The 26,421-nt window shown below is 43.3% G+C and overlaps 1 protein-coding gene across 1 annotated transcript in view; it reads right to left on the reverse strand.

The window, feature by feature from the left end:
• DNAH5 (dynein axonemal heavy chain 5) overlaps nucleotides 1-26,421 on the reverse strand; it is a 925,453-nt gene that overhangs the window by 247,997 nt on the left and 651,035 nt on the right. Inside the window, 1 exon segment of the mRNA XM_030220396.1 lies at nucleotides 10,681-10,860. Coding sequence (XP_030076256.1) covers nucleotides 10,681-10,860 — 180 coding nt within the window.

Here is a 26,421-nt window from a genome sequence, read left to right on the forward strand (position 1 = left end):
CTTGCAGCATGACTATATCCCAATTCAATTTACGCAATTCCCTGAATATTATGCTCCTCTTACCCGGGTTATTTAATCCATTAACATTCCATGATCCAACTCGCACTCCCCCCATCCCCAACCTAATCCCCCCTCCCCCCCTAACCCTCCCCCCCCCCTTGTTCCCCCCTGTAACTGGCAAACTATATCTCGTGCCAGTCTTACCCTTTAGGAAGCTAGCCTTCCCCAGAGCATAACCGCTCAAATATACATCCATAGAAACTTAACCCCTTATGTTTCCAACTTGAACATTAACATTTACTCTCCTCCATTTTGACATCTGCATATAACATGCCCACCCCCAAGTCTCTCACCAACTGCAATCAGAAAGACAGTATAAGACCAGAAGCAGTACAGATCTCGCTCAGGTGACCGCCACTGTCCGTTCTTCCGCTCTCTCCACCCTTGGGGATAAATGGTTTTTCTTTCCTCCAACCTTCTGCCAGCTATTCTGCTCCGTCCTCCTCATGTTATTTGTAGGATGCTGTTTCGCCTCTTCATCTCTGGGGACGTCTGTGCATCCCATCTCTCTCAGTAGTTTCCACGCTCCTTGATGTGTATGTAGGCGCCTGGTATTGTTTCCCACTGTGATCTGTAATCCAAATGGGAACAACCAACTGTACCGCAGTCCCGCCTTTTGCAGATAGGTGGTAATTTCTTTTAAAATCTCTTCTTCTCTGCAATGTTTTTCTTGCCAAGTCTTGGAAGATTTTAACTTTAACCGACCGCCAGTTTACTTCCCCCAATTCTCTTGCTCGCCTCCATACTCTCTCTTTAACTGTAAATTTGTGGAAACACGCCACTATGTCTCTGGGCAAGCCCCCTCTTGGTGACCCCAGGCTTCTGTGGGCTCTCTCCAGTTCTATGGGCTCTTGTTCTTGCTGCTCTTCCCCGTTAGGGTCCTGCTGGAATAAAAAGGTGCAAATTTCTTTTACTACCTTTTCTGGATCTTTATACTGATCCTCTTCTGGAATGCCTCGAAATCGCAAATTACACCTTCTTGTGCGATTTTCCAAGTCCTCCAGCGCTATTTCCAGGTCTGCTCTTACTTGTTGTTCAGCTTTAAGAGCTCCCTGGAGTTCTCTCACCTCCGCCATTGCAGCCTCCATTTTTTCTTCATTTTCAGCCACTCGATTTCCAATTTCTTTTATTTCCTCATGCAGCTCAGTTACTGCTGTTTGGATACTTCGACGAGTTGCTACCAGTTCAGTTTTAAGGTCTTTGAACCAGCGCACGAAGTCCCGTTTACTCAGCTCCATTTCACTTTCCATTTGTTCTTTGGGGTCCGGGTCTGAGTCACTCTCTTTGGCAGCCATCTTTGCGCCGCGTGTCCGGAGGCTCGATCCTTTACTCGCGCTGGGCGCGTCAGCCCCGAATTTGAATTTTGCCAGCTTTTTCTTCACTGCCATCGTTCCGACGTTCTCTCTTCCATTTTGGGAGTAAATTCTACAATTTAGCGCAGGGGAAGCTTCTATACTGCTCCGAAGACAGCAGAGCTCTCAAATTAAGCTGCCATCTCTAGGGCTGACGTCACTTCCTCCAAATATTTTAACTGTTGTCCGAAATACTTGCATAAACACAGTTGCAATCATCTAAGCAGGGAAATCAGAAATGTGTGAATAAGGGTCTGAAATGCTGAGAAATGAAGATACCTATAGAGAAAACATAGCCTGTGAATGGCCAGAAAACCAAGTTCAATGACTTCAGATATTTGATTCTGGAAACACAACCTGGAATCTACAATGACTTCTAAGTAACAAAGAGAAGAGACAATAGGGATTGAAAAGGCGAAAAGTAACCAAGATTAGGGAGGGTTGAGACATAATGCTGATTATCCTACAGGCAATGGATTTATATGGTTTAACAACTAGTCTTTGTACCCTTAATCATGTAGCAAGAGAGAAGCAAGCCTGTAAAGGTCCAAGATGAATATAAATGATGAGGTTGGGGAAATCAGCAAAATATAAGCATAGGGAAAAAAAGCTTTGATATTGTACAATTGAATGAGGGTGGCCAGTGGACTTAGGTAAATATTAAATAGGAGGGCTGATAAGATAGAACCTTGAGGGACACCACAGGTAACAGGATGGGGAATTGAATCCTCTGACCAAACTGGACAGAAAATGTGCGGCCATGTAAAAAGGAGAGAACCAGTTAAGAACCGTTCCACATAGTCCAATATTCAAAAGGTGAGATAATAGAAGAGAATGATTAACTAAATAGAAAGTGGCTAAGAGATCGAGAGTAACAATCAGTGCAATATCACCAGTGTCAAGAATGGTATAGAGTTCACTGAGAAGGGCAATGTCTATGGTTTTAGTACTACAAAACTAATGAAACCCTGCTTGTCTGGGATGGAGAACTGATGATGGTTCAACGTGGGATAAATGTTGTTCAAAAACTACTTTCTCTAATAGTTTAGAAAGAAAGCAAAGATTAGAGAAGGGACAATAACTCATTGGTAAAGATGGGTCCAGCAATGCCTTTTTCAGAAGTGGTCAGATCAGGGTTTTCTTCCATAATGAAGGGAATAGGCCTAATGAAAGTCTATGCTGAATCAAATTCATTGCTAATGGAAGCGGCACTGTGAAGGAGATTTTAGCCAGGAGAAAGGGAAGGGATCTAAAGGAGTTGTAAATTTCATTGTGGAAAAAAGAATCTAGAGGAAGGTGAGAGCTGATGGGGTAAATGATGCCTACTGTGGTGGAACTGAAGATCGGGTTAGCACAGATGATACAGGGGGCACAGGACAGGAAGGTAAATCCAGGGGAGGGTGCAGTACAGTGCCTTGAATTCATTCAATCTTGGATATGAAGAAGTATGATAGACATAACTCACATCTGTGCTTAGGTATACCCTCAGGTACTTCAATGTTAGCGGGAAATCCCTTTGGCAGGCATAGTTACAAGGTGCTGATACAGAGAGTAACTCTGGTTTTCCAAAATTTATCTGTAAGCTTGCAAATGAACCAAATTTCCTTATATGCTTAATTTTATGCAAATTTGTACTTTATGATTAATAAAACACATCAACTGTGAATAAGTTGGTAGAATTTTCCTGTTGTCCTACTACAATACCACAATGTCCAGTTTTGTAAACAGAAAGTCTACCCCTTTAACTTCTATGTCTCATAGTGGCTTTTTGGGAGGACTGCAATCTATCATGAGGTCACTGGTAATATTTAAGTATTTCTCTAGTATTAACTGATATTCATCATAGGTTATTAATTTGGCTTTCAAATGAGAGAAAAATCTGTGTTTAAAAACATTTGGGGTGTAAACACTGCAGATCCCCTGCAATTCCCCTGCCACAATAACATAACATCCACCTGTGTCTTGGTACAAACTATTGATCACAAAAACTAAACTTTTATGTATAAACTTTTATGTATAAACCTTTTTTCCCAAGGGAAGTATTTCGCAAACTTGTGCAATCGCTAGTACTGAGCCACCTGGATTACTGTAACTCCATTTTCGCAGGATGCAAAGAAAAAACCATCAAGAAATTCCAGACTGCCCAAAATACCGCAGCTAGACTCATATTCGGAAAGGCGAAGTATGACAGCGCCAAACCCCTTAGAGAAAAATTACATTGGCTTCCACTAAAAGATCGAATTGCATTCAAGGTTTGCACCTTAACATTTAAAATCATCCAAGGAGAAGCTCCATCATACATGTCAGACCTAATTGATGGGGGCTCATTTTCAAAGCACTTAGCCTCCCAAAGTTCCATAGAAACCTATGGAACTTAGCCTCCCAAAGTGCTTTGAAAATATGCCTCTTCCTCATGCCTTTTTATCGCCCTCCGAGCTCCCAGTACTTCCTTCCAAAGTTTCAATGTTTATGTTCCATTGTTACATTCCCTAACGATACCTCAACTGTTTCGCATAACTCTGCACAATGTAATCCATAACCAATTTGTAACAAAATGTATTTCTAACATTTAACTCTTATTGTAAGCCACACTGAACCCGCAAAAAGGTGGGAAAATGTGGGATACAAATGCAATAAATAATAATAAATAATACCTACACGAAACATCAAAAGCTCATCACGTACCTTCTTAAACCTCCACTACCCCAATTGTAGAGGACTCAAATACAAATCACTACACGCATCTACCTTCACATACCTCTGCACAAAATCATGGAATAAACTACCAAATGCTATAAAAACAACGCATGACTTGACAACCTTCCGGAAGTTATTGAAGACATACCTGTTCGAAGAGACAATAAAAATCCTCCTTAATGACTTGATTCCATTCTACATCTAAACCAACTAATACTGATCCCTTCTAATTTGATTATGTTAATCACATTATCACTATTGGTCATTATATCTTACCTGTTTTATTTTGTGTTATGTAAATAATTCTACTGACCTATCTACCTAATTTCTTACACAGTAATATGTTAAATTAGACCATACCTCTTACTCTGTTTATGATTATACCTTTTGCAACATAGTGTAAGCCACATTGAGCCTGCAAATAGGTGGGAAAATGTGGGGTACAAATGCAGCAAATAAATAAATAAGTAAATAAATAAATATGGCTATCCCTCCATGTTGACTATTAAAAGATGTAAAAAAAAAAATAACTTCCTCACCCAGTCTCTTCTTAATTTGGCATATTCAGTCTTGAAGCAGTGCTACATCTGCCGATTCCCTTCAGAGGGCTTGTAACACTCTTGCTCTCATAACCAGAGAATGCAGATCATCAATCAGGGGCAGATTGACCATGATCTGGGCCCCTGGGCACTGACGGTCATGGACCCCTAACCCCTATCAAAAGTGATTAAACTAGATGGAAGCTAGGGGAAGGTGGGCCTCTATTGTTGTGGGCCCTCAGGTATTGCCCTATTGTCCCAATGGTCAGTCCACCCCTGCCATCAATATTAAAAGTTACTCTTTTTAGTTCAACCAATCCCACACTAGTTCCCAGATGACCTATACATCATGATATCTCATTTAGATATCCTCTTCCAGGCCTCCCAACTGGACTCTTCTGAGGATCTGGAACCCTGAAAACTTCCCCAGGCCTTGTCTACTCCAAATTTTCCAACAAAATCCTATTCCTCCCTCTCCCCCTTCCCCTAACCTTCCTACTCCACCCACCCTACCCCCCTGTACCCAACCTCCCCCCCAGCATGATACTGTAAACCCCCTGGTGGCAGAGCAAGATATTACAATGATGGTACCAAATATGTCACAGTGTTTCCCCAAAATGACTCAACACGAACCAGGGAGTTTAACAATTAAAAAACCCATATTTTTTTTATTAATTGAATTATATTTAAATGTTAATTAAATTTTACCAACTTGCACATTCAACATATGTATTTCAATTACATGTTTAAATATTGGGAGCATTTTCAGATAACTATAAATATTAGGTACATAAATCATGTAAGCACATTCAATTTTACAAAACACTAGATTCTTCAATATTTCTTTTCTCCTGTCTTTCAGATTTCCATAGACCCTTAAGGATCTCAACATGTAACTCTACTCTTTTTTTCCTTAGTTATCTCTCACTTATTGTTCAGGTTTCCTTTACTATTTTCTCTTTTGTGACCTTTTTAAAATAGTCTCAGTCACTTAGCTGCTCTCTCTGTTTTTTTTCTCTCTCTCTCTCTTGAACGGTGGGCGCCTTTTCTTTCAGGTGATGATCTCCAGCATAAACTTTCTTCCAGTCTTTTCCTAGTAACATCTTCTCATCAATACAGCTCCATCCCAACTGCCAAAACTACAAACATTAAAACACTAGCAGCTGGACAATTTGAAAAGATCTGAGGCTTGTTTGTACACTGATTCAAAAGTGAAGATACCTCTACTACTGGGGGCTTAGTACTCAAAGTAGATAGGTTGAGGCAAGTAGAATGTTGACTATCACTAACCGTATACAAAGTGGTTTATTTATTTTACCCCTCATTATCCCAAACATACTTGAGTTCAGTGTGGCTAACAGTAAATAAACAACAGACAAGGTTTACAAAGCCATAAACAAAATATCAAATATAGACCATTGATGGCCAGTCGAAATCTAAGCTACTCTATCAATGGATAGAAACCTCTCAAAGAGGAGAGTTTTCAGTCTTTTGCAAAATACCAAGTGTGAAGAAACAGTGTATTTTAAGCCTGTGAAATGTATTATTTTCCTGTTTTAATTATTTCCTGAAGTGTATTTCACCTATTTGGGCTGCAGGTGGTGTTTCTTTTTCTGTAAAGCTGTTATAGGGAATTGAATGTTCTTTTTCTTTAACAAAAGCAGGAAGCAAGCAGCAGTATACTTTTAAAACTTGTGGACTGGGCTCTGATTGGCCTGGAGTTTGAAAAATTACCTAGTAGTGCTGACTGTTGCTTCAGTCTTAGCCCGGGAGAAGAGAGAGACAGATCTCTTTGCTAAGGCTTGGTGAATTATATGCCCTGATTGTCCCAGGTAATCAAATGTTTAGTTAATGTTATAATTGATCTATATTTCAGTTACCTGTTATTGTTTGCTATTTGCACTACTTTGTTCCACTGTTTGATTTTTAAAAGTCAATAATATTTAGTTTATTGTCTCTCTGTGTGGACTGATAAAGAGTCCTGGTGGTTTGTGTGTTGGGTCTGTGAGTGCTTCCTGGGAACTGTGGGACCACTGGGAGTGTGGTCCCAGTAACCTAGAAATCACTGGGGATAATTTGAGAGCAGGAAATTCATCTAGAGGCAGTTGTGACCCAGTCGGTGGGAAGAGGGTGCTAGTGTACAGCACAAACAGCAGGTGCAGGCGGACCTGAACTGTGCTGGGGATTACCCCCCCTCTAAGTGACCGTGGGGTAACCCCAAGCAGGTGGCTAGTCATTTTGTGACACTAAGTAATCAGGTTGATGTTTGATTGCCATTGGTAGTGAATTCCACCTCTTAGCACCCTTGTATCTAAAGTCAGCAGAGTGAACTGACTTATAACGCACTCTCTCTCAATCTGGAAGATGATGAAGTCTAAGGTAGTCCCTAGAACCAGAGGTTATATTGCATAGGGGAATAGTTATTAAGGGCTGCATATAAGTCAGTGTCATGCCATATAATATTTGGAAGACAAAAACACATAATTTAAAAATAATCCTGACTTTAATGGGCAACCACTGCAGCTTGCATAATAATGTAGTGGCTCTATCAATACTTTGAGGACAAGCCCAGTTGCAGTATTTTGGGCTATTTGCAACTTTTTTAGGACACCCTCTTTACATTTAGCATAGTTGGCATTGCAATAATTGAACTGAGTTAAAACTAAGGATTGAACTAGCAGTCTAAAGATGTCAGGAAAGAAATATGATCTGATTCTCCTCCGCTTCCAAAGAGACCTGAAGGATTTTTTCACTACTGAGGAAACCTGAGGCTCAAAATTGAGGTGACTGTCAATTAATACATCCAGTACCCTAAGCGTAGAGTCTAGGGGGTATGACATGTTGTCAATAGTAAAATTATTATATGCAGTTCAATCAAAGGGGTTGGTTACCATAAGAAATTTAGTTTTATCTCTATTAAACTTAAATTCGGAAGCCCAAGATTCCAGCAAATCCAGATCAAGCCTAATCTTAGGGACAATTTCTGGAAGACCAGCCTTGAAAGGAATATAGATTGCGACATCGTCCGTGTAAACAAAAGTACAGAACCCTGATGTCTCTAGCCTTTCACCTAATGGAGCCATCATAACATTGAATAAGATTGGAGAGAGTGGCGAGCCCTGTGGCACCTCACAGTCAGGAGACCAGGAAGGTGAGAGAGAACATGACAACTACACCTGATACAATCTAGATTTTAGGAAGCCACGGAACCATTGGTGGACCTTCCTATACAATCCAAACTGATACAATAGGCCTAAAAGCAACTCACGATCAACGAGGTCAAAGGTACTTGACATACTGAATTGCATCACTATAAATTTAAAGCCTAGACTGACTGCTTTCCTAAAATCATATATTAAGGTAGTCAAGAACATCTCGGTACTATAAAAAGGCCTAAGCCTGACTGGGATTTATGCAAGAGGGAGAAAGAGAAAAGGTGATTCATAAGCTGAGTACCAACTATTCCCTCCATTACTTTAGTCAACAATGGGATAGAAGCAACAGGCCTGTAATTAGTAATGTCTCCCAATGAAGCTGAGGTGCTCTTACAGATTGGGGTAAGTATTATGGAACCTTTCTACTAAGGAAAAGCCCCTTGATTCAGCATAAACGAGATATGAGCTTGAAGAAGGTCAATGAATCCTGTCAATGCAGTTTTTAATAAATAACTCAAACAAGCATCCAGAAGGCAATGTGAGGAAGAATACTTTGTGAGAAAGGATTGACAGTCTCATTAGTGGGTAACAGAAAGGAAGACCAAAGTCAGTCAGCTACAATACCAGCATTCACACTAGGCTGCTTGAAGCAAGATTGAACATCAGTGGCCTTAAGTTGCAACGTGGAGGGGCATAATCGAACGGGGCCGCCCATCTATAAGGGTGGCCATCTCTAAGGCCGGCTCCGAAAAGAGACGGGGCAAGCCGTATTATTGAAACAAAATAGGCGGCCATCTTCCGTTTCGATAATATGGTCGGGACCCATCTCATACCCGGCTAAATCCAAGGCATTTGGTCGTGGGAAGGGCCAGTATTCGTAGTGCAACTAGCCCCGCTCACATGCCAGGACACCAACCGGACACCCTAGGGGGCAGTGCAGTGGACTTCATTAATTGCTCCCAGGTATATAGCTCCCTTCCCTTGGGTGCTGAGCCCTGCAAATCCCCCCCAAAACCCACTCCCCACAACTGTACACCACTACCATAGCCCTACGTGGTGAAGGGGGGGCACCTACATGTGGGTACAGTGGGTTTCAGGTGGGTTTTGAAGGGCTCACATTTACCACCACAAGTGTAACAGGTAGGGGGGGATGGGCCTGGGTCTGCTGCCTGAAGTGCACTGCACCCACTAAAACCTGCTCCAGGGACCTGCATACTGCTGTGATGGAGCTGGGTATGACATTTGAGGCTGGCATAGAGGCTGGAAAAAAATGTTTTTAACTTTTTATTTTGGTGGGAGGGGGTTGGTGACCACTGGGGGAGTAAGGGGAGGTCATCCCCGATTCCCTCCGGTGGTCATCTGGTGAGTTGGGGCACCTTTTTGAGGTTTGGTCCTAAAAATAAATGGACCAAGTAAAACCGGCCAAATGGTCGTCAAGGCCGGCCTTTTTTCCATTATCGGTCGAGAGCTTCCTGGAAGGCGATTAAAGAGAACAAGGCACATGGGCTCCAGCAATGCAGGATTGCTTAATTTGCAGGCAAAAATCTTGACATCAGAAGAGTTCAGTTGGGACAATAGTTCTACTTTGAAGAAGGCTTTATAGATGATGGCAATTCCACCCTTTCTCTGTTTAGCTCTAGTTTGATGAAGGACCTTGTAATCTGGGGGACACAAAGCATTGAGTAAAATATCTTCTGTTGAACAAAACCACGTTTCAGAAACCAGCAACAACCCAAATTATTTCTCCACCAACCAATCCCTAATAATATCAATTTTATTGACCACTGACCTAGCATTTACATATCCAATTGGAATACGGAGGTGGTAGATGGAGACCGAACTAAATGAAGGTATGGCAATTATATGGCGTCTGGAGAAGGAAGTGCCTTGCCTTGCATGAGCATGAGAGAAGCTTGACCAGAACAAGGTTGTATGGACAGAGACTAAGCAATTAATTCTATGAGAGATTATAATAGGGATCAAACATGGAACCTCCAGTGAAGCAGTGTGAAGAGCCACAGTGCACAGACAGATCAATAAGCAGCAGAGCCAAGAAACAAAGTTTACCCAAAACAACATGGTAAAACTCACATTTATAGGTTGTCCAGGGCAGATGAAGGACTAGGAGCTGGAAGAGCCATACCTGACACCACCCAAAGGGATGTACAAAGGGGCATGCCCCTCCAGTGGGACATAGAGGAGTGGCCTAGTGGTTAGAGCGCCAGTCTTGCAATCCAGAGGTGGCCAGTTCATATCCCACTGCTGCTCCTTGTGATCTTGGGCAAATCACTTAACCCTCCATTGCCTCAGGTACAAACTTAGATTGTGAGCTCTCCTGGGACAGAGAAATACCCAGTGTACCTGACTGTAACTCACCTTGAGCTACTACTGGAAAAGGTGTGAGCAAAATCTAAATAAATAATAAATTATGTTGATTTTCTAACATATGAATTCAGATAATGAGAAACATAATTATGTGGATTAATATTTAATATCATACTTGGCAACAGGATTTAGGTTATAAGGAACAGAGGGAAGGGTACTGGGTTAGGGCAGAAGAAGGAGGAGAGGGGGAGCAGGAGAGATACGAGATGTTACAACTGTGTGGTTTGGAATTTTGAACATGTAATAAACATTTAAAATACAAAGTGGACTGAGAACCTGTCAAACAAAATAGCAACAGCTTCCCAGAATACTACTATGACCACAGTCAAATAAGGTATAGGAGGCCCTGCTATAGAATAAGACCTTGAGCTTGCAGACTTTTGAGTCAAGGCTGGCAGAGCTGCAGATCAACACTAATAAAGAAAGAAGAATTCCACAGGACAAATGTTCCTACATTTTGCATTTTGATGTCAAGAATGATGGGCTGCTTACCTTCAAGGGCAGCACTTCCTTATTGATAGAGAAGAATGAAGCCATGGCTTTGGTCCAAGAACAAAGCCCAGCTACATTCCCACACACTCTCTTAGCAGTTTCAATGTTGTAGTCTATCATCCCAAAGTAAGGAAACAGAAGCTCCACCACTTCTTCATTGATAGTGTCCTTAGGGAATTGCTTAAATAAAGAAAACAAAACAGTCCGAATATGGATTGGGTTTGCCATACTCATTAATAGGAAACAGTCATTCAGTTACATTCATTCATTCAATCTGTTCTGTTCAAGTTAGAAATTGAAGCAGCCTGTTGACCCTGTCTTGATGTCTCATGTTTTACACTTCCCACAGACCTCTCTCTTGTTTTTGCTGTTATTTTCTGCTTTATGAAATGAAAATTAATCTAGACTGAGACCAATTAAATATTAACATAAAAGACTAAGTATTTGATTGCATCATAGTGGTATCTGTACTATATCAGATTATCTTCATCTTTGCAGCTAATTAGTATCATAAATCAGTGTTTCCCAATCAATGTGTCATACCATATTGGCATGCTGTCAGACCTCTTAAGATGTGCCACAGAAATTTCACCACTGCATGATGGTGAGCTGAGTCCTGTTGGCCATGGCAATCCCTTTTGTCTCAGTGTTTTGTACTTTCTCCTCTCCTCCATTTGATTGCACAATAGGCCTCCTGATGTTGTCATCCATCTTTCTCCCTCTTTTATTTTATTTATACTGTAAACAGCCTTATATAATTATGTTTTTATATGTGGTATAACAAATAAAATTGAAATATGACTTGAGTTCTAGGAGCATAAGCAGAGACAGAACTCTGAGAACTATATGAATCACTCCCAGTGGTAGGCATGTAATTAACAGAGCTGGCTGACTATATTGCATGAACCTCTGTCTTCTCCTGCACTTTTATAAAGAGGGAACTGGATCTAGGAATGGGGGTCTTCTCATCGTGAACATACCAATTCAAAGAGGGAGAACTACTACTACTACTACTATTTAGCATTTATATAGCGCTACAAAGCGTATGCAGCGCTGCACAAACATATAAGAAAGACAGTCCCTGTTCAAAGAGCTTACAATCTAATAGACAAAAATAAAACAAGCAAAGCAATTAATTTGTAGAGGAAAGAGGAGAGGAGGGTAGGTGGAGGCAAGTGGTTACAAGTCAAAAGCAGTATCAAAGAGGTGGGCTTTTAAACTAGATTTAAAGATGGTCAAGGATGAGGTAAGACGTAGGGGCTCAGGAAGTCTATTCCAGGCATAGGGTGCAGCAAGACAGAAGAAGCGAAGCCTGGAGTTGGCAGTAGTGGAGAAGGGAACAGATAAGAAGGATTTATCCATGGAACAGAGAGCACGGGAAGGGGTGTAGGGAAGGACGAGTGTGGAGAGATACTGGGGAGCAGCAGAGTGGAGGAGTGGCCTAGTGGTTAGGGTGGTGGACTTTGGTCCTGAGGAACTGAGTTCGATTCCAGGCACAGGCAGCTCCTTGTGACTCTGGGCAAGTCACTTAACCCTCCATTGCCTGCCGCATTGAGCCTGCCATGAGTGGGGAAAAAGTGCGGGGTACAAATGTAACAAAAAATAAAAAAATAATAAAAAATAATAAAAAATATTTATAGGTCAGCAGAAGAAGCTTGAACGGGATGCAAAAACAGATAGGGAGCCAGTGAAGCGACCTGAGGAGAGGTGTAATATGAGTTAAGCGACCCTGGCAGAAGACGAGATGGGCAGCAGAGTTTTGAACCGACTGGAGAGGGGAAAGGTGACTAAGTGGGAGGCCAGCAAGAAGCAGATTGCAATAGTCTAAACGAGAGGTGACAAGGGTGTGGATGAGGGTTCTGGTAGAGTGCTCGGAAAGAAAGGGGAGGATTTTACGGATGTTGTAAAGAAAGAAATGACAGGTCTTAGCGATCTGCTGGATATGAGCAGAGAAGGAGAGAGAGGAGTCAAAGATTACCCCAAGGTTTCGAGCCGAAGAGACAGGGAGAATGAGAGAACCATCAACAGAAACAGAAAACGGGGGGAGTGGAGAGGTGGGTTTGGGGGGGGAAATGAGAAGCTCGGTTTTGGTCATGTTTAATTTCAGGTGGAGAAGGAGTCCATCTATGGTAAAGTGCTAGAGGTAAGGAAGGAATAGGAATTTGCAAGCAGTGAGGAAATGTGGGAGCAGAGATTCATGCAAGGTGAAGAATGAAGGCAGGTAACATAGTAACATAGTAGATGACGGCAGAAAAAGACCTGCATGGTCCATCTAGTCTGCCCAAGATAAACTCATATCTTGAATTTGTACCTGTCTTTCAGGGCACAGACCGTATAAGTCTGCCCAGCAGTATTTCCCGCCTCCCAACCACCAGTCCCGTCTCCCATCACCGGCTCTGGTACAGACCGTATAAGTCTGCCCTCCCCTATCCTAGCCTCCCAACCACCAACCCCTCTTCCCCCCACCTGCTCCGCCACCCAATTTCAGCTAAGCTTCTGAGGATCCATTCCTGCTGCACAGAATTCCTTTATCCATATCCCACGCATGTTTGAATTCCGTTACCGTTTTCATCTCCACCACCTCCCGCGGGAGGGCATTCCAAGCATCCACCACCCTCTCCGTGAAAAAATACTTCCTGACATCTTTTTTGAGTCTGCCCCCCTTCAATCTCATTTCATGTCCTCTCGTTCTACTGCCTTCCCATCTCCGGAAAAGATTTTTTTGCGGATTAATACCTTTCAAGTATTTGAACGTCTGTATCATATCACCCCTGTTCCTCCTTTCCTCCAGGGTATACATGTTCAGGTCAGCAAGTCTTTGGTCATACGTCTTGGAACGCAAATCCCATACCATTCTCGTATCTTTTCTTTGCACCGCTTCCATTTTTTTAACATCCTTCGCAAGGTACGGCCTCCAAAACTGAACACAATACTCCAGGTGGGGCCTCACCAACAACTTGTACAGGGGCATCAACACTTCCTTTCTTCTGCTGATCACACCTCTCTCTATACAGCCTAGCAACCTTCTCGCTACGGCCACCGCCCTGTCACACTGTTTCGTCGCCTTCAGATCCTCGGATACTATCACCCCAAGATCCCTCTCCCCCTCAATACCTATCAGACTCTCCCCACCTAACACATACGTCTCTCGTGGGCTTCTACTCCCTAAATGCATCACTTTGCATTTCTTCGCATTGAATTTTAATTGCCAAACCTCAGACCATTCTTCTAGCTTCCTCAGATCCCTTTTCATGCTTTCCACTCCCTCCCGGGCGTCCACTCTGTTGCAAATCTTAGTATCATCCGCAAATAGGCAAACTTTACCTTCTAACCCTTCGGCAATGTCACTCACAAATATATTGAACAGAATCGGCCCCAGCACCGATCCCTGAGGCACTCCGCTACTCACCTTTCCCTCCTCCGAGCGAACTCCATTTACCACCACCCTCTGTCGTCTGTCCGTCAACCAGTTCCTAATCCAGTTCACCACTTCGGGACCTATCTTCAGCCCATCTAGTTTATTTAAGAGCCTCCTGTGAGGAACCGTGTCAAAAGCTTTGCTAAAATCTAAGTAGATTACGTCTATAGCACGTCGATGATTCAATTCTCTAGTTACCCAATCAAAGAATTCAATGAGATTCGTTTGGCACGATTTCCCTCTGGTAAAACCATGTTGTCTCGGATCTTGCAGCTTGTTGGCTTCTAAGAAATTCACTATCCTTTCCTTCAGCATGGCTTCCATTACTTTTCCAATAACCGAAGTGAGGCTTACCGGCCTGTAGTTTCCAGCTTCTTCCCTATCACCACTTTTGTGAAGAGGTACCACCTCCGCCGTTCTCCAGTCCCTCGGAACCTCTCCAGTCTCCAAGGATTTATTAAACAAATCTTTAAGAGGACCCGCCAGGACCTCTCTGAGCTCCCTCAATATTCTGGGGTGGATCCCGTCCGGTCCCATGGCTTTGTCCACCTTTAGCTTTCCAAGTTGTTGATACACACTCTCTTCCGTGAACGGTGCTATATCCATTCCATTCTCAGGTGTACTTTTGCCAGTCCCTCGCGGTCCTTCTCCAGGATTTTCTTCAGTGAAAACCGAACAAAAGTATCTATTTAGTAAATTGGCTTTTTCTTCATCATTATCTACATAGCGGTTCGCTGTATCTTTTAGTCTCACAATTCCCTTTTTAGTCCTTCTTCTTTCACTAATATACCTGAAGAAATTTTTGTCGCCCCTCCTTACATTTCTAGCCATTTGTTCTTCCGCTTGCGCCTTTGCCAGATGTACCTCTCTCTTGGCTTCTTTCAGTTTCATCCGGTATTCCTCCCCGTGTTCCTCTTCTTGAGATTTTCTATATTTCTGGAACGCCAACTCTTTAGCCTTTATTTTCTCAGCCACTTGCTTGGAGAACCATATCGGTTTCCTTTTCCTCTTGCTTTTATTTACTCTCCTTACATAAAGGTCTGTGGCCCTATTTATTGCTTCTTTCAGCCTGGACCACTGCCCTTCCACTTCCTGTTCGTCCTCCCAGCCCATCATCTCCTTCCTCAGGTATTCCCCCATTTTACTAAAGTCAGCACGCTTGAAATCCAGGACTTTGAGTTTAGAGTGGCCGCCCTCCACTTCAGCTGTTATATCAAACCAAACTGTTTGATGGTCACTGTTTCCCAGATGTGCACACACTCGCACATTTGACACACTATCCCCATTTGTGAGCACCAGATCCAGCATCGCTCCCTCCCTCGTGGGTTCCGTCACCATCTGTCTGAGCAGAGCACTTTGGAAAGCATCTACGATCTCTCTACTTCTTTCCGATTTGGCAGATGGAACCTTCCAGGTAGCTGATATATCCAGGTTAAAACACAGCTGAATGCAACTTTCATACTCCAGTGCCATAGGAACCACGGAAACATCAGGAGAAATTCATAGGCAACAAATGGAGGAACAATTTCAGCAACCATGATACATACATATATATATATATATATATATATATATATATATATATATATATATATATATATATATATATATATATATATATATATATACACACACACACACAGAGAAGGAAGGGAGAAAGAGCTGTTTTTTGGGGGGAATAACCATAATGAATATGTATGAGATATCAAGCCAGCTCTTTCTCCCTTCCTTCCTTCCTTCTTTCCTCCTTACCCAGCACTCCCTCTTCCTCTCCAGTATTATTTCCCCACCCCCTTTCCCATACCATGACAGTGTTGACCTTAGAAATGCATAGGCTCTTTATGTAGATCCTTCAAGAGGTAGTATGTCATGATTTAGGCTCTAAAACCCTTTCTGATGTTTTGGTGCCACCTCAGTAAGGCCAACACACAATCTCTCCACTGCAAAACACTATACACAAACTTGTGCAAAAACACACTCATAACCTTACCAAACCATAACAGCACTAATTCCAAGGACAGGATGAGATACAACCTTATGCGTGAAAAGGCAGAACTGTAATTACACCAGGCTCTAAAACACCAATACACTACCTCGTGAAAAAAAGCAAAACAAAAAGGGCTGCAAATACTACACACTAGCAGAATATTGCACCTTGATCACACATGAAAAACACATGACACAGCAGACATGACACAAGGAACTAGAAATCAGAAAATATGAAGGGAAAATACTGAACTGGAAAGTTACCTCAAGAAGTCAGACTCGGCATGCAGCAGTACTAGAGAAATTTGAAACTTAAATGCAAAATATCACAGATGCACATTTCCAAAAGCTAACATATTCCAATTAATAAATTCTGAATAAAATACTTTTTTCTACCTTTGTTGTCTGATCATTTTTGTTTTTCTATTCGCTTTGGTTCCAGTGTCTTCTGTTTTATGCAGTGTCTTCTTTCCATTTGATATTTTTTCTCTCACCATGTCCACCATCCTCCTGTGTCCTTATGCGTCCTGTCTACCATCTGTAGCCCTGTCCCTATCCTTCCTCCAGTTTCAGCATATGCCCTCAGTGTTCTGATTCAGCCCTTAAATTCAGCAGTTTCCCCTCCATATCCAGCATTTCTCCTCACTCCCCTCCCCTCCATCCATGTGCATCTACTTCCTGTCTTTCCTCCCCTCCATCCATGTCCAGCAACTCTCCATTCTCCCCTGCCCTCTCCTCCATCCATCCATATCCAGCAAATTTCCTCTCTCCCCTTTCCCCTCCATCCATCCATGTCCAGCAATTCTCCTCTCTCTACTACTACTACTTAGCATTTCTATAGCGCTGCCAGGGTTACGCAGCGCTGTACAAGTTTAAACATGGGGAAGGACAGTCCCTGCTCAAGAGAGCTTACAATCTAAAGGTAACAAACTATGTAGTAAGTGTAGGTATCATGAATGGAGAAGGTGGTTAGGCGCCAAAAGCAAGGGAGAAGAGATGGGCTTTGAGTAAGGACTTGAAAATGGTCAGGGAGGGCGCATGGCGTATGGGCTCGGGAAGTCTGTTCCAGGCATAAGGTGATGCGAGGCAGAAGGGGCGGAGTCTGGAGTTAGCAGTGGTGGAGAAGGGTACAGATAGGAGTGATTTGTTCTGAGAGCGGAGGTTACGGGTGGGAACATACGGGGAGAGGAGGGTAGAGAGGTAATGGGGGGCTGCAGATTGAGTGCACTTGAAGGTCAATAGGAAAAGCTTGAACTGTATACGATAGCGAATCGGGAGCCAGTGAAGCGACTTGAGGAGAGGGGTGATATGAGAGTATCGGTTCACGCGGTAGATGAGACGTGCGGCGGAATTTTGGACAGATTGAAGAGGGGATAGGTGGCTAAGCGGGAGGCCAGCGAGGAGAAGGTTGCAATAGTCAAGAGGAGAGATAATGAGCGAGTGGACGAGGGTTCGGATGGTCTGTTCAGAGAGGAATGGGCGAATTTTGCTAATATTATAGAGGAAGAAGCGACAGGTCTTAGCTGTCTGCTGGATATGGGCAGAGAAGGAGAGGGAGGAGTCAAAAAAGACTCCGAGATTGCGGGCTGAAGAGATGGGGAGGATGAGGGCGTTGTCAACAGAGACGGAAAGTGGGGGAAGAGGAGAAGAGGGTTTGGGTGGAAAGACAAGGAGCTCAGTCTTTGCCATGTTCAGTTTCAGATGCCGGTTGGACATCCAGGCAGCGATGTCTGAAAGGCAAGCCGAAACTTTGGCCTGGGTTTTGACTGTGATGTCGGGAGTGGAGAGATAAAGCTGGGTGTCATCAGCATAGAGATGGTACTGGAAACCATGTGATGAGATCAGTGAGCCCAGGGAAGAGGTGTAAATCGAGAAAAGAAGTGGTCCAAGGACAGATCCTTGAGGAACCCCAACAGAGAGCGGGACAGGGGTGGAAGAAGAGCCATTAGAAAATACTCTGAAGGTGTGTTGGGAAAGATACGAAGAGAACCAGGAGAGGACGGAGCCCTGGAACCCGAATGAGGACAGTGTGTCGAGAAGTAAATTATGATTGACGGTGTCAAAGGCGGCGGATAGGTCGAGGAGGATGAGGATGGAATAGTGACCTCTGGATTTGGCAAGGAACAGGTCATTGCAGACTTTAGAGAGTGCTGTTTCTGTCGAGTGAAGTGGGCGAAAGACCGATTGAAGCGGATCGAGGACGGCCTGAGAGGAGAGGAAATCAAGGCAGCGGCTGTGGACAGCGCGTTCAAGTAATTTGGAGAGGAAGGGTAGGAGAGAGATGGGGCGGTAGTTAGAGGGACAGGTGGGGTCAAGTGAAGGTTTTTTGAGAAGTGGTGTGACAATAGCGTGCTTGAAGGTGTCAGGGACCGTAGCAGTGGAGAGAGAGAGATTGAGGATGTGACAGATTGAGGGGTTAACTGTAGGAGAGATGTTGGTAAGCAGATTGGTGGGAATGGGATCGGAGGAACAGGTGGTGCACTTAGAGGAAGAAAGAAGGTGAGCAGTTTCCTCTTCGGTGATCTCAGGGAAGGAGGAGTAGGAGGCCAGGTTAGGTTGGTTGAGGGAGTGGGTTAAGAAGTCACAGGGAGGAGAAGGCCTGGAAGTGAATTCAAGGTTTATTTTCTGCACTTTGTCGCGGAAGAAGTCGGCAAGTGTTTGAGGAGAGAGTGAGGGGGGGGGGGTGGGAGCGGAGGGCACTTTAAGTAGGGAGTTGAGGGTGGCGAAGAGGCGACGAGGGTTGGAGCCAAGAGAATTGGTTAATTGAGAATAATATTCCTGTTTAGCAAGGAATAGGGAGGACTGGAAGGAGGATAGCATGAATTTGTAATGGGTGAAGTCTCTCCCCTGCCCTCCGCTCCTTGTCCAGCGATTTCTATTCTTTCCCCTGCCCTCCCCTCCATCCATCCATGCCCAGCAACTCTCCATTCTCCCCTGACCTCTCCTCCATCCATCTCCAGCAAATTTCCTCTCTCCAGCAAATTTCCTCTCTCCCCTGTCCCCTCCATCAATCCCTGTTGTCCAGCAATTCTCCTCTCTCCCCTGCCCATCCTGTTTCTTTCCATCCCCTACCCCCTAGGGGTAGCCTATGATGAAAAAGGTACCCTGGGCTTATGAGGCTACTTATTATTAATGATATAAGATGTATTCAATGACTCATTGAAACCTGTTTTGATTTGGAGTAACTATATATCATTCAAGTTTCTTATTAAATTTGCTCTAAGCAGTTTTTGATTGGTTTGCTAGACTCCTTTGTTTTCTGCCTAATGATGATACCTCTAGCCAAACTATTAGCCAATCAAAACCTCAACCCCTACATTTATGCAGATGACGACACAATCTACATCCCATTCAAACAAGATCTAATTGAAATCACCAACGAGATCAACCAAAGCCTCCAAATAATGCACACCTGGGCAGATGAATTCCAACTAAAACTTAACGCAGAAAAAACACAATGTCTTGTACTCACCTCACAACATAACACAAAAAACCTCAACGCCATAACCACACCATACTGTTCTCTTCCGGTCTCACAAAACTTGAAAATTCTCGGAGTCACCATTGACCGAAACCTCACTCTAGATACCCATGTGAAAAACATGACGAAAAAGATGTTCTACACCATGTGGAAACTTAAAAGAGTAAAACCTTTCTTCCCGAGATACATCTTCTGTATCCTGGTACAGTCAATGGTAATAAGCCATCTGGATTACTGCAATGCACTATACGCCGGGTGCAAAGAACAGACAATCAAAAAACTTCAAACTGCCCAGAATACAGCCACCAGACTCATATTTGGAAAAGCCAAATATGAAAGCGCAAAACCACTAAGAGAGAAACTTCACTGGCTTCCACTGAAGGAACGCATTGCGTTCAAGATCTGCACGTTGGTACACAAAATTATTCATGCAGACGCCCCAATCTACATGCTAAACCTCGTAGACCTACCTTCCAGAAACGCCACAAGATCATCCTGTAAATTTCTCAACCTGCACTACCCCAGCTGCAAAGGACTTAAATACAAGATGATTCATGCCACTACCTTCTCTTACAAGAGCACGCAGATATGGAATGCATTACCTACAGACCTGAAAGCAATCAAAGAAACATCTATCTTTTGGAAATCTCTGAAAACATTCTTCTTCAACAAGGCCTACAATGAGAACTTATAACCTCACTAAGTCCACTCAACTATGAGCGCACACCTCCTATAATTACCCTAACAACTCTCTTCCCTCTTCCCTCACCCCTTCCTAAGCGCTACACATTACTAATTGTATCCGATATCCTGTTATGACAACGTTATCAAATCTATGTAAGCCACATTGAGCCTGCAAACAGGTGGGGGAATGTGGGATACAAATGCAATACATAAATAAATAAATAAATAAATAAATAAATAAATAATGCCATTAACACATGTTATTGTACTGCAGATGCCATTGTATGCAGTGGTACCTAGTTAATAATGCATGTTAACTTTGCAATACACATGAAGAACTGTAGCTGAAAGTTGGAGGATTTAATTCCTTGGACTTAATTACATTTAATATGCATTTTATATTTCAACAGTTTTTATTGATGACAACTCCAAAAGTACAAATCCACCTTAACATAGCAGCATCAAAACAATTGTACAGAGCTCAGTGGAACAACACTTCAAGCATGCAACATTACGTACAGCCATCAAATTTTGTAATATAGCACTTATCCCTCCCTCCCCCCAAACCGTGTTCTGTATTTAACATTTATGTATTAACTATTGTTATGGATGAAAACGCTTTACTAGCAATTCCTTATTAAACAATAAAAGTCTGATAACAAATAATTCTATCATAACCCATAAACTTCTATATTAAACTCCAATAATTGTGTCTCGTGTTTTGCTCTGTGTATTATTACCTCGTTTATTTTTCTTCAAAGGAAACTTCTCCAAGCTATTATTACATGTAACTCTTCAATTTACATAGAATATTACCTTTTCCAAAACTATATCCCCTTCCCCCCTCCCCCACCTCCTTCCCCTCTATCCTCTTAAACCAACTTTTTACTTCATGGCGTCCCTCTACCTCTCCCCTCAGTATAATTATCAGAGTGTAGGTTAACGTGTCCGGTTTCCCCTGGCACTTTACACCATTTTCTGAGGCGGACTTCTCTAACTATGCATACTCCACTAACCACTCCAACTCCTAAAATATTTAGCTTCTCCCTCCTTCCTTCTCATGGCTCGGTCAGATTATTGAGCACTGCACTTCGTGCTTTATGAGAAATATTTTGCAATTATCTGTTCCAAATGGAAATGAATGCTTTTCTTTTCTTTGGGGTGCCTCTTGCTGCTCTAGCCTCCCATAACATCAACTCGTGAAATTAATTCCTCCAAAGCCAGATGGTGGGTGGTTCCTCTTGCATCCAATGCCTCAATATACATTTTTTTCCCACTGCATATGCCTTGCCCAGTAGGAGATCCATGCTCTTGTCTGAAAGTTCGTAGGCCCCCCTTTTATTTAAACCACCCCTCTCCAAGAGGGAATTAACCTGTAACCTACGAGAGTCTCCAAATAATTATGGAGCCTTTTCCAAAAGATTTTCACTTTGTCACAACTCCAAAATGCGTGCAAAAATGTGTTTCTCCCTCGTCTGCATTTTACACACTGAGCCTCCGGTGCCCAACCGGCTCTTGCTGCTTGTGTTTGTGCTATGTATCCCCTGTGTATTATCCTGTACTGACTCTCCTGCAGCTCCGCCCCGCCCACTTGTCTGGGGATATCTTTTATCAATTTTGCAAAATTTACCCCCTTCAGTTCATACCCCAGATCTTTGCTCCATGCCTCTGTTAGTGCTCTATAATTTCGGGGCGGGCAGAGCGACAGCAGAGCCCGATGCAAACTGGATATAGACACCTGACCATGTGCGTCCCCTTTTAAGAAGTCTTGAAGTTTTTGTCCCAATTTTGAGCCCAAAGCCTCTTGGTCTAAGCTATGCCAATAATGATGTAATTGTCTATATGTATAGTAGTCTGTGTTGGTTAAAGACAGCCTCTGCTGCAGGTCTGGAAATGTGTGTAATCTTCCCTCTTCGTTTGCTATATGTTCAATTAGGGTGATTCCCATGTCTGACCATCTCTTGAATAGCCGAGCTTCCAATCCAGGTGGAAAACCTCCATTTCTCCGGAGTGGAAGCTGATCGCTAACGTTTGGGTGTTGATTCCAAGCTGTCATAAGAAAACGCCAGATCTGTCTTAAGGGTTGTAATAATATACTTTTCTTACACATTGGTGGTAGCTCTTTGGTTTGGGCCTGTAACAAAAAATTTATGTGCCAAGGTGTATATAATGCATGTTCCCAGCTTAGCGGGGTAAATTGTTCCGTATCTAAAATCCAGTCCCGAAGATGCCACAGGAGACATGCTTGGTTATACCGTCGGAGATTGGGTAATCCCAATCCTCCCTGTTCCCATTTATCATATAGGTACTCTATACGCATCTTAGATTTTTTTCCCCCCCCCAGAGAAACTTCCTACATATCCTATTCAATTTTCGTATGTCTTTAGGTAATAAGTGTAGTGGCATGACTTGTAGGATATGTGGAGGGCATAATTGAACGAAAACGTCTATCTCCATGGGCGTTTATCTCCGAGAACGGGTCCGTGAAGGGGCAGACCGAACCGTATTTTCGAAAAAAATAGACGTCCATGTTTTATTCGACAATTTGTGAGCTGGGCGTTTTTGCTTTTCAGCGATAATGGAAAATGAAAGCGCCCAGCTCAAAAACGAATAAATCCAAGGCATTTGTTCGTGGGAGGGGCCAGGATTTGTAGTGCACTGGTCCCCCTCACATGCCAGGACACCAACCGGGCACCCTAGGGGGCACTTTTACAAAAACAAAAATAATAGGTAAAAGAGCTCCCAGGTGCATAGCACCCTTCCCTTGTGTGTTGAGCCCCCCAAATCCCCCTCAAAACCCACTGCCCACAAGTCTACACCATTACTATAGCCCTAAGGGGTGAAGGGGGGCACCTACATGTGGGTACAGTGGGTTTGGGGGGGTTGGACGACTAAGCATTAAACAGCACAATTGTAACAGGTAGGGGGGGTGATGGGCCTGGGTCCACCTGCCTGAAGTCCACTGCACCCCCTAACAACTGCTCCAGGGACCTGCATACTGCTGCCAGGGAGGTGGGTATGACATTTGAGGGTGAAAATAAAAAGTTGTGAAACATCATTTTTTGTGGTGGGAGGCGGTTAGTGACCACTGGGGGAGTCAGGGGAGGTCATCCCCGATTCCCTCTGGTGGTAATCTGGTCATTTAGGGCACTTTTTGGGGCCTTATTTGTGAAAAAACAGGGTCCAGGAAAAGTGCCCTAAATTCTAGCTACAAACGCATACTTTTTTCCATTATCGGCGAAAGGCGCCCATCTCTGTTCGGGTGATAACCATGCCCCAGTCCCGCCTTCACCACGCCTCCAACACGCCCCCGACACCCCCCGTCAACTTTGTACGCTTCCACGATGGAGTGCAGTTGCAAACGTCCAAGTTTGGCTTTCGATTATACCGCGTTATTCATTTTTGTGAGATAAACGTCCATCTCCCGATTTAGGTCGGAACTTGGGCGTTTTTCTCGTTCGATTATAAGCAGGATAGCCATCTTGGGAATATAATCATTTTAAATAAGTTTATTCTGCCCATCAGTGATAAAGGCAGGTGATTCCACTGATCCAAGGAGCGGCCTGTGTCCTGTAACAACTTCTCTACATTCAGATGGTATAATTTTGAAACATCCATGGATAGTCTCACTCCTAAGTAACGAAAAGATTCTTCTGCCCACTTTAATGGAACCCTTTCATGCCAATTCCCTTCTGGTAGCTCCTGTCCGTTTAATGCTTCCGACTTCTCTAAATTTAGTCTGAAGCCAGAAAAATCTCCGTACTCTACCATACATTCTAAAAGGGCCGGCAGTGAGGTGTTGGGGTGGGTTACATGAACTAGCAAATCATCAGCGAAGGCTGCAATTTTGAAGGTGTTAGCGCCAATTGTAACCCCTTGTATGTCTGGTGTCCGCTGGATATCTCTGATTAGGGGGTCTAATGTTAGGACGAATAATAAAGGCGATAATGGGCATCCCTGCCTGGTGCCCCGGCATATAGAGAAAGGGGTAGACAGTATACCATTGGTCCATATCTGGGCTTGTGGTAAATGGTAGAGCGCCCTTATCGCCTCTTGAAAAAATCCGCTTATCCCATAGGCTTCTAACGTCATAAATAAAAAATCCCAGACCACCCTATCAAAAGCCTTGTCGGCATCAAAACTGATTAACACAGATGGTATGGTTTGATTTGACACTGCTTCTAATGTTGTAAGTATCTTTCGTACATTTTTCGTAGTATTTCTACCCTGTACAAAGCCTACTTGGGACTCCTCAATAATATCTGGCAATATCCTAGAGAGGCGGTTTGCTAGAACCTTGGCATAGAGCTTAGCTTCATAATTGAGCAACGAGATCGGTCTATATGCCTCTGGTTTCATTGCATCTCTCCCTGGCTTTGGCAATACTATGATCTGCGCCAGACGGAGCGATGCGGGCATTTGTTGCTCCTTCACTATAGAATTGAACATATCTGTCAAAGATGGTACCACCTCCTCTATCAACATTTTATAAAATTCCCCTCTGTAACCGTCAGGGCCCGGGGCCTTTCCCAAGGGACTCTGCTGTATTGCCCAGGACACTTCTCCTTCCGTAATGGGAGCATTTAACATATCCAAGCTCCTCTGGTCTACGCGCACTACCTCTTGGCTACTGAAATACAGCTCACTGTCCAGCGGGGGCAGATCTGGGGCTGAATATAGATGTTTATAAAACCCTAGCAGTACTTTATTTATTTGGGCATCCTCGTTCACTAACGTGCCATCCGAGGAATATAAAGCAGCTATTTTAGAAGGACCTTGTCTTGGTTTTGCCAGTCGTGCTAACATCCTGCTATTTTTTATTGGCATATTTATATAGTTGATATCTATAATATACATAATTTTTCTGGGCCTGTTGCTGAATCTTTTCGTTTAAAGTCTGTTGCAGTTCTAGGAGTTGAGCTTTTAACTGTATGGTATGCCTTCGGCCGTATGCTCTCCTCAACCTTGTTACCTCTTTTTCCAGCCTCTGCATCTCCTTGTCCCTTGTTCTTTTTTGATGGCTTGTGTATGCTATTATCTCCCCCCGTAGTACAGCTTTAGCTGCATCTCAGAACAATATTGGGGTGGACCTATGTTCCTGATTGGTTTCCTGGAACTGCTTGTATTTTTGTAGTATATATTCTAGGAATGTTTTATCCCTGTATAATCTAGTTGGAAATTTCCATTGGAAATGGCTTGGGTCTAAGCTCAAGGGCCCCAAAGTGATGGCTACCATCGCGTGGTCTGAAATTTTTATGGGACCTATTTCAGTCTCTTGAATCCTTGTAAACAGATCCCGAGATATGAAGATGTAATCAATGCAGGACATGGTGTCGTGCGCCCGAGATAAATGAGTATAGTCTCGCTCTAATGGGTGCATAGTCCGCCACACATCCACCATGTCCAGCACCTCACTAAGTGTTCTGATTCCCCGTGAATCTGCCCCGTCCCCCTCTTCTCTCCGTGCGACCTATCTATACTAGGGTCATTCACTGCATTGAAATCACCTCCTACCAATAGTGGGAGCCCATCAAACCCCGTCAAGTGTCGTAGAAGTTTCTTATAGAAAGTCTTGTTGTATGTATTAGGGGCATACAGATTACACAGTACTACTGGTTGACGCTCTATTGTTAAATGTGCTATCACAAATCTTCCCCCTGTATCTGTTATAACTTTATGAGTCAGAACACGGATCCCCTTCCTGATCAATATTATGACTCCTGCTTTTTTGGCCTGCGCCGGGGATTCATAGTAGGATCCCACCCACCACCTATGGAGTTTCTCATGTTCCTTAGCATTCAAGTGTGTTTCCTGCAATAAGGCTATAGAAACCTTTTGTTTATGGAGTGCTTCTAATATCTTCTGTCATTTAATCGGTGAGGAGATACCACCCACATTCCACATCACTATTTTATGTGCCATTACGTGATATCCTCTATTTGAGGGTAAACTGAATTAGTACTGGCTCTTAATGGGCGAAGGAAGCATCCCAGCCTGTACCTCCCTCGCTTAACTTTATCTATCACTCTGTATTTTAATTCTTCAATTGCTAGTTTTAGGCTACTACCTATATGTTGTTCCTCCTGTTGTACCATGAAGTTCCAGTTACTTAGTATGAGCCTCCTTCTTCCCATCCCTACCCTACCCTTCCCCTGACTTACCCCCCTCCCCT

This window comes from Microcaecilia unicolor, chromosome 1 (assembly GCF_901765095.1).
Source record: "Microcaecilia unicolor chromosome 1, aMicUni1.1, whole genome shotgun sequence".
NCBI lineage: Eukaryota > Metazoa > Chordata > Amphibia > Gymnophiona > Siphonopidae > Microcaecilia > Microcaecilia unicolor.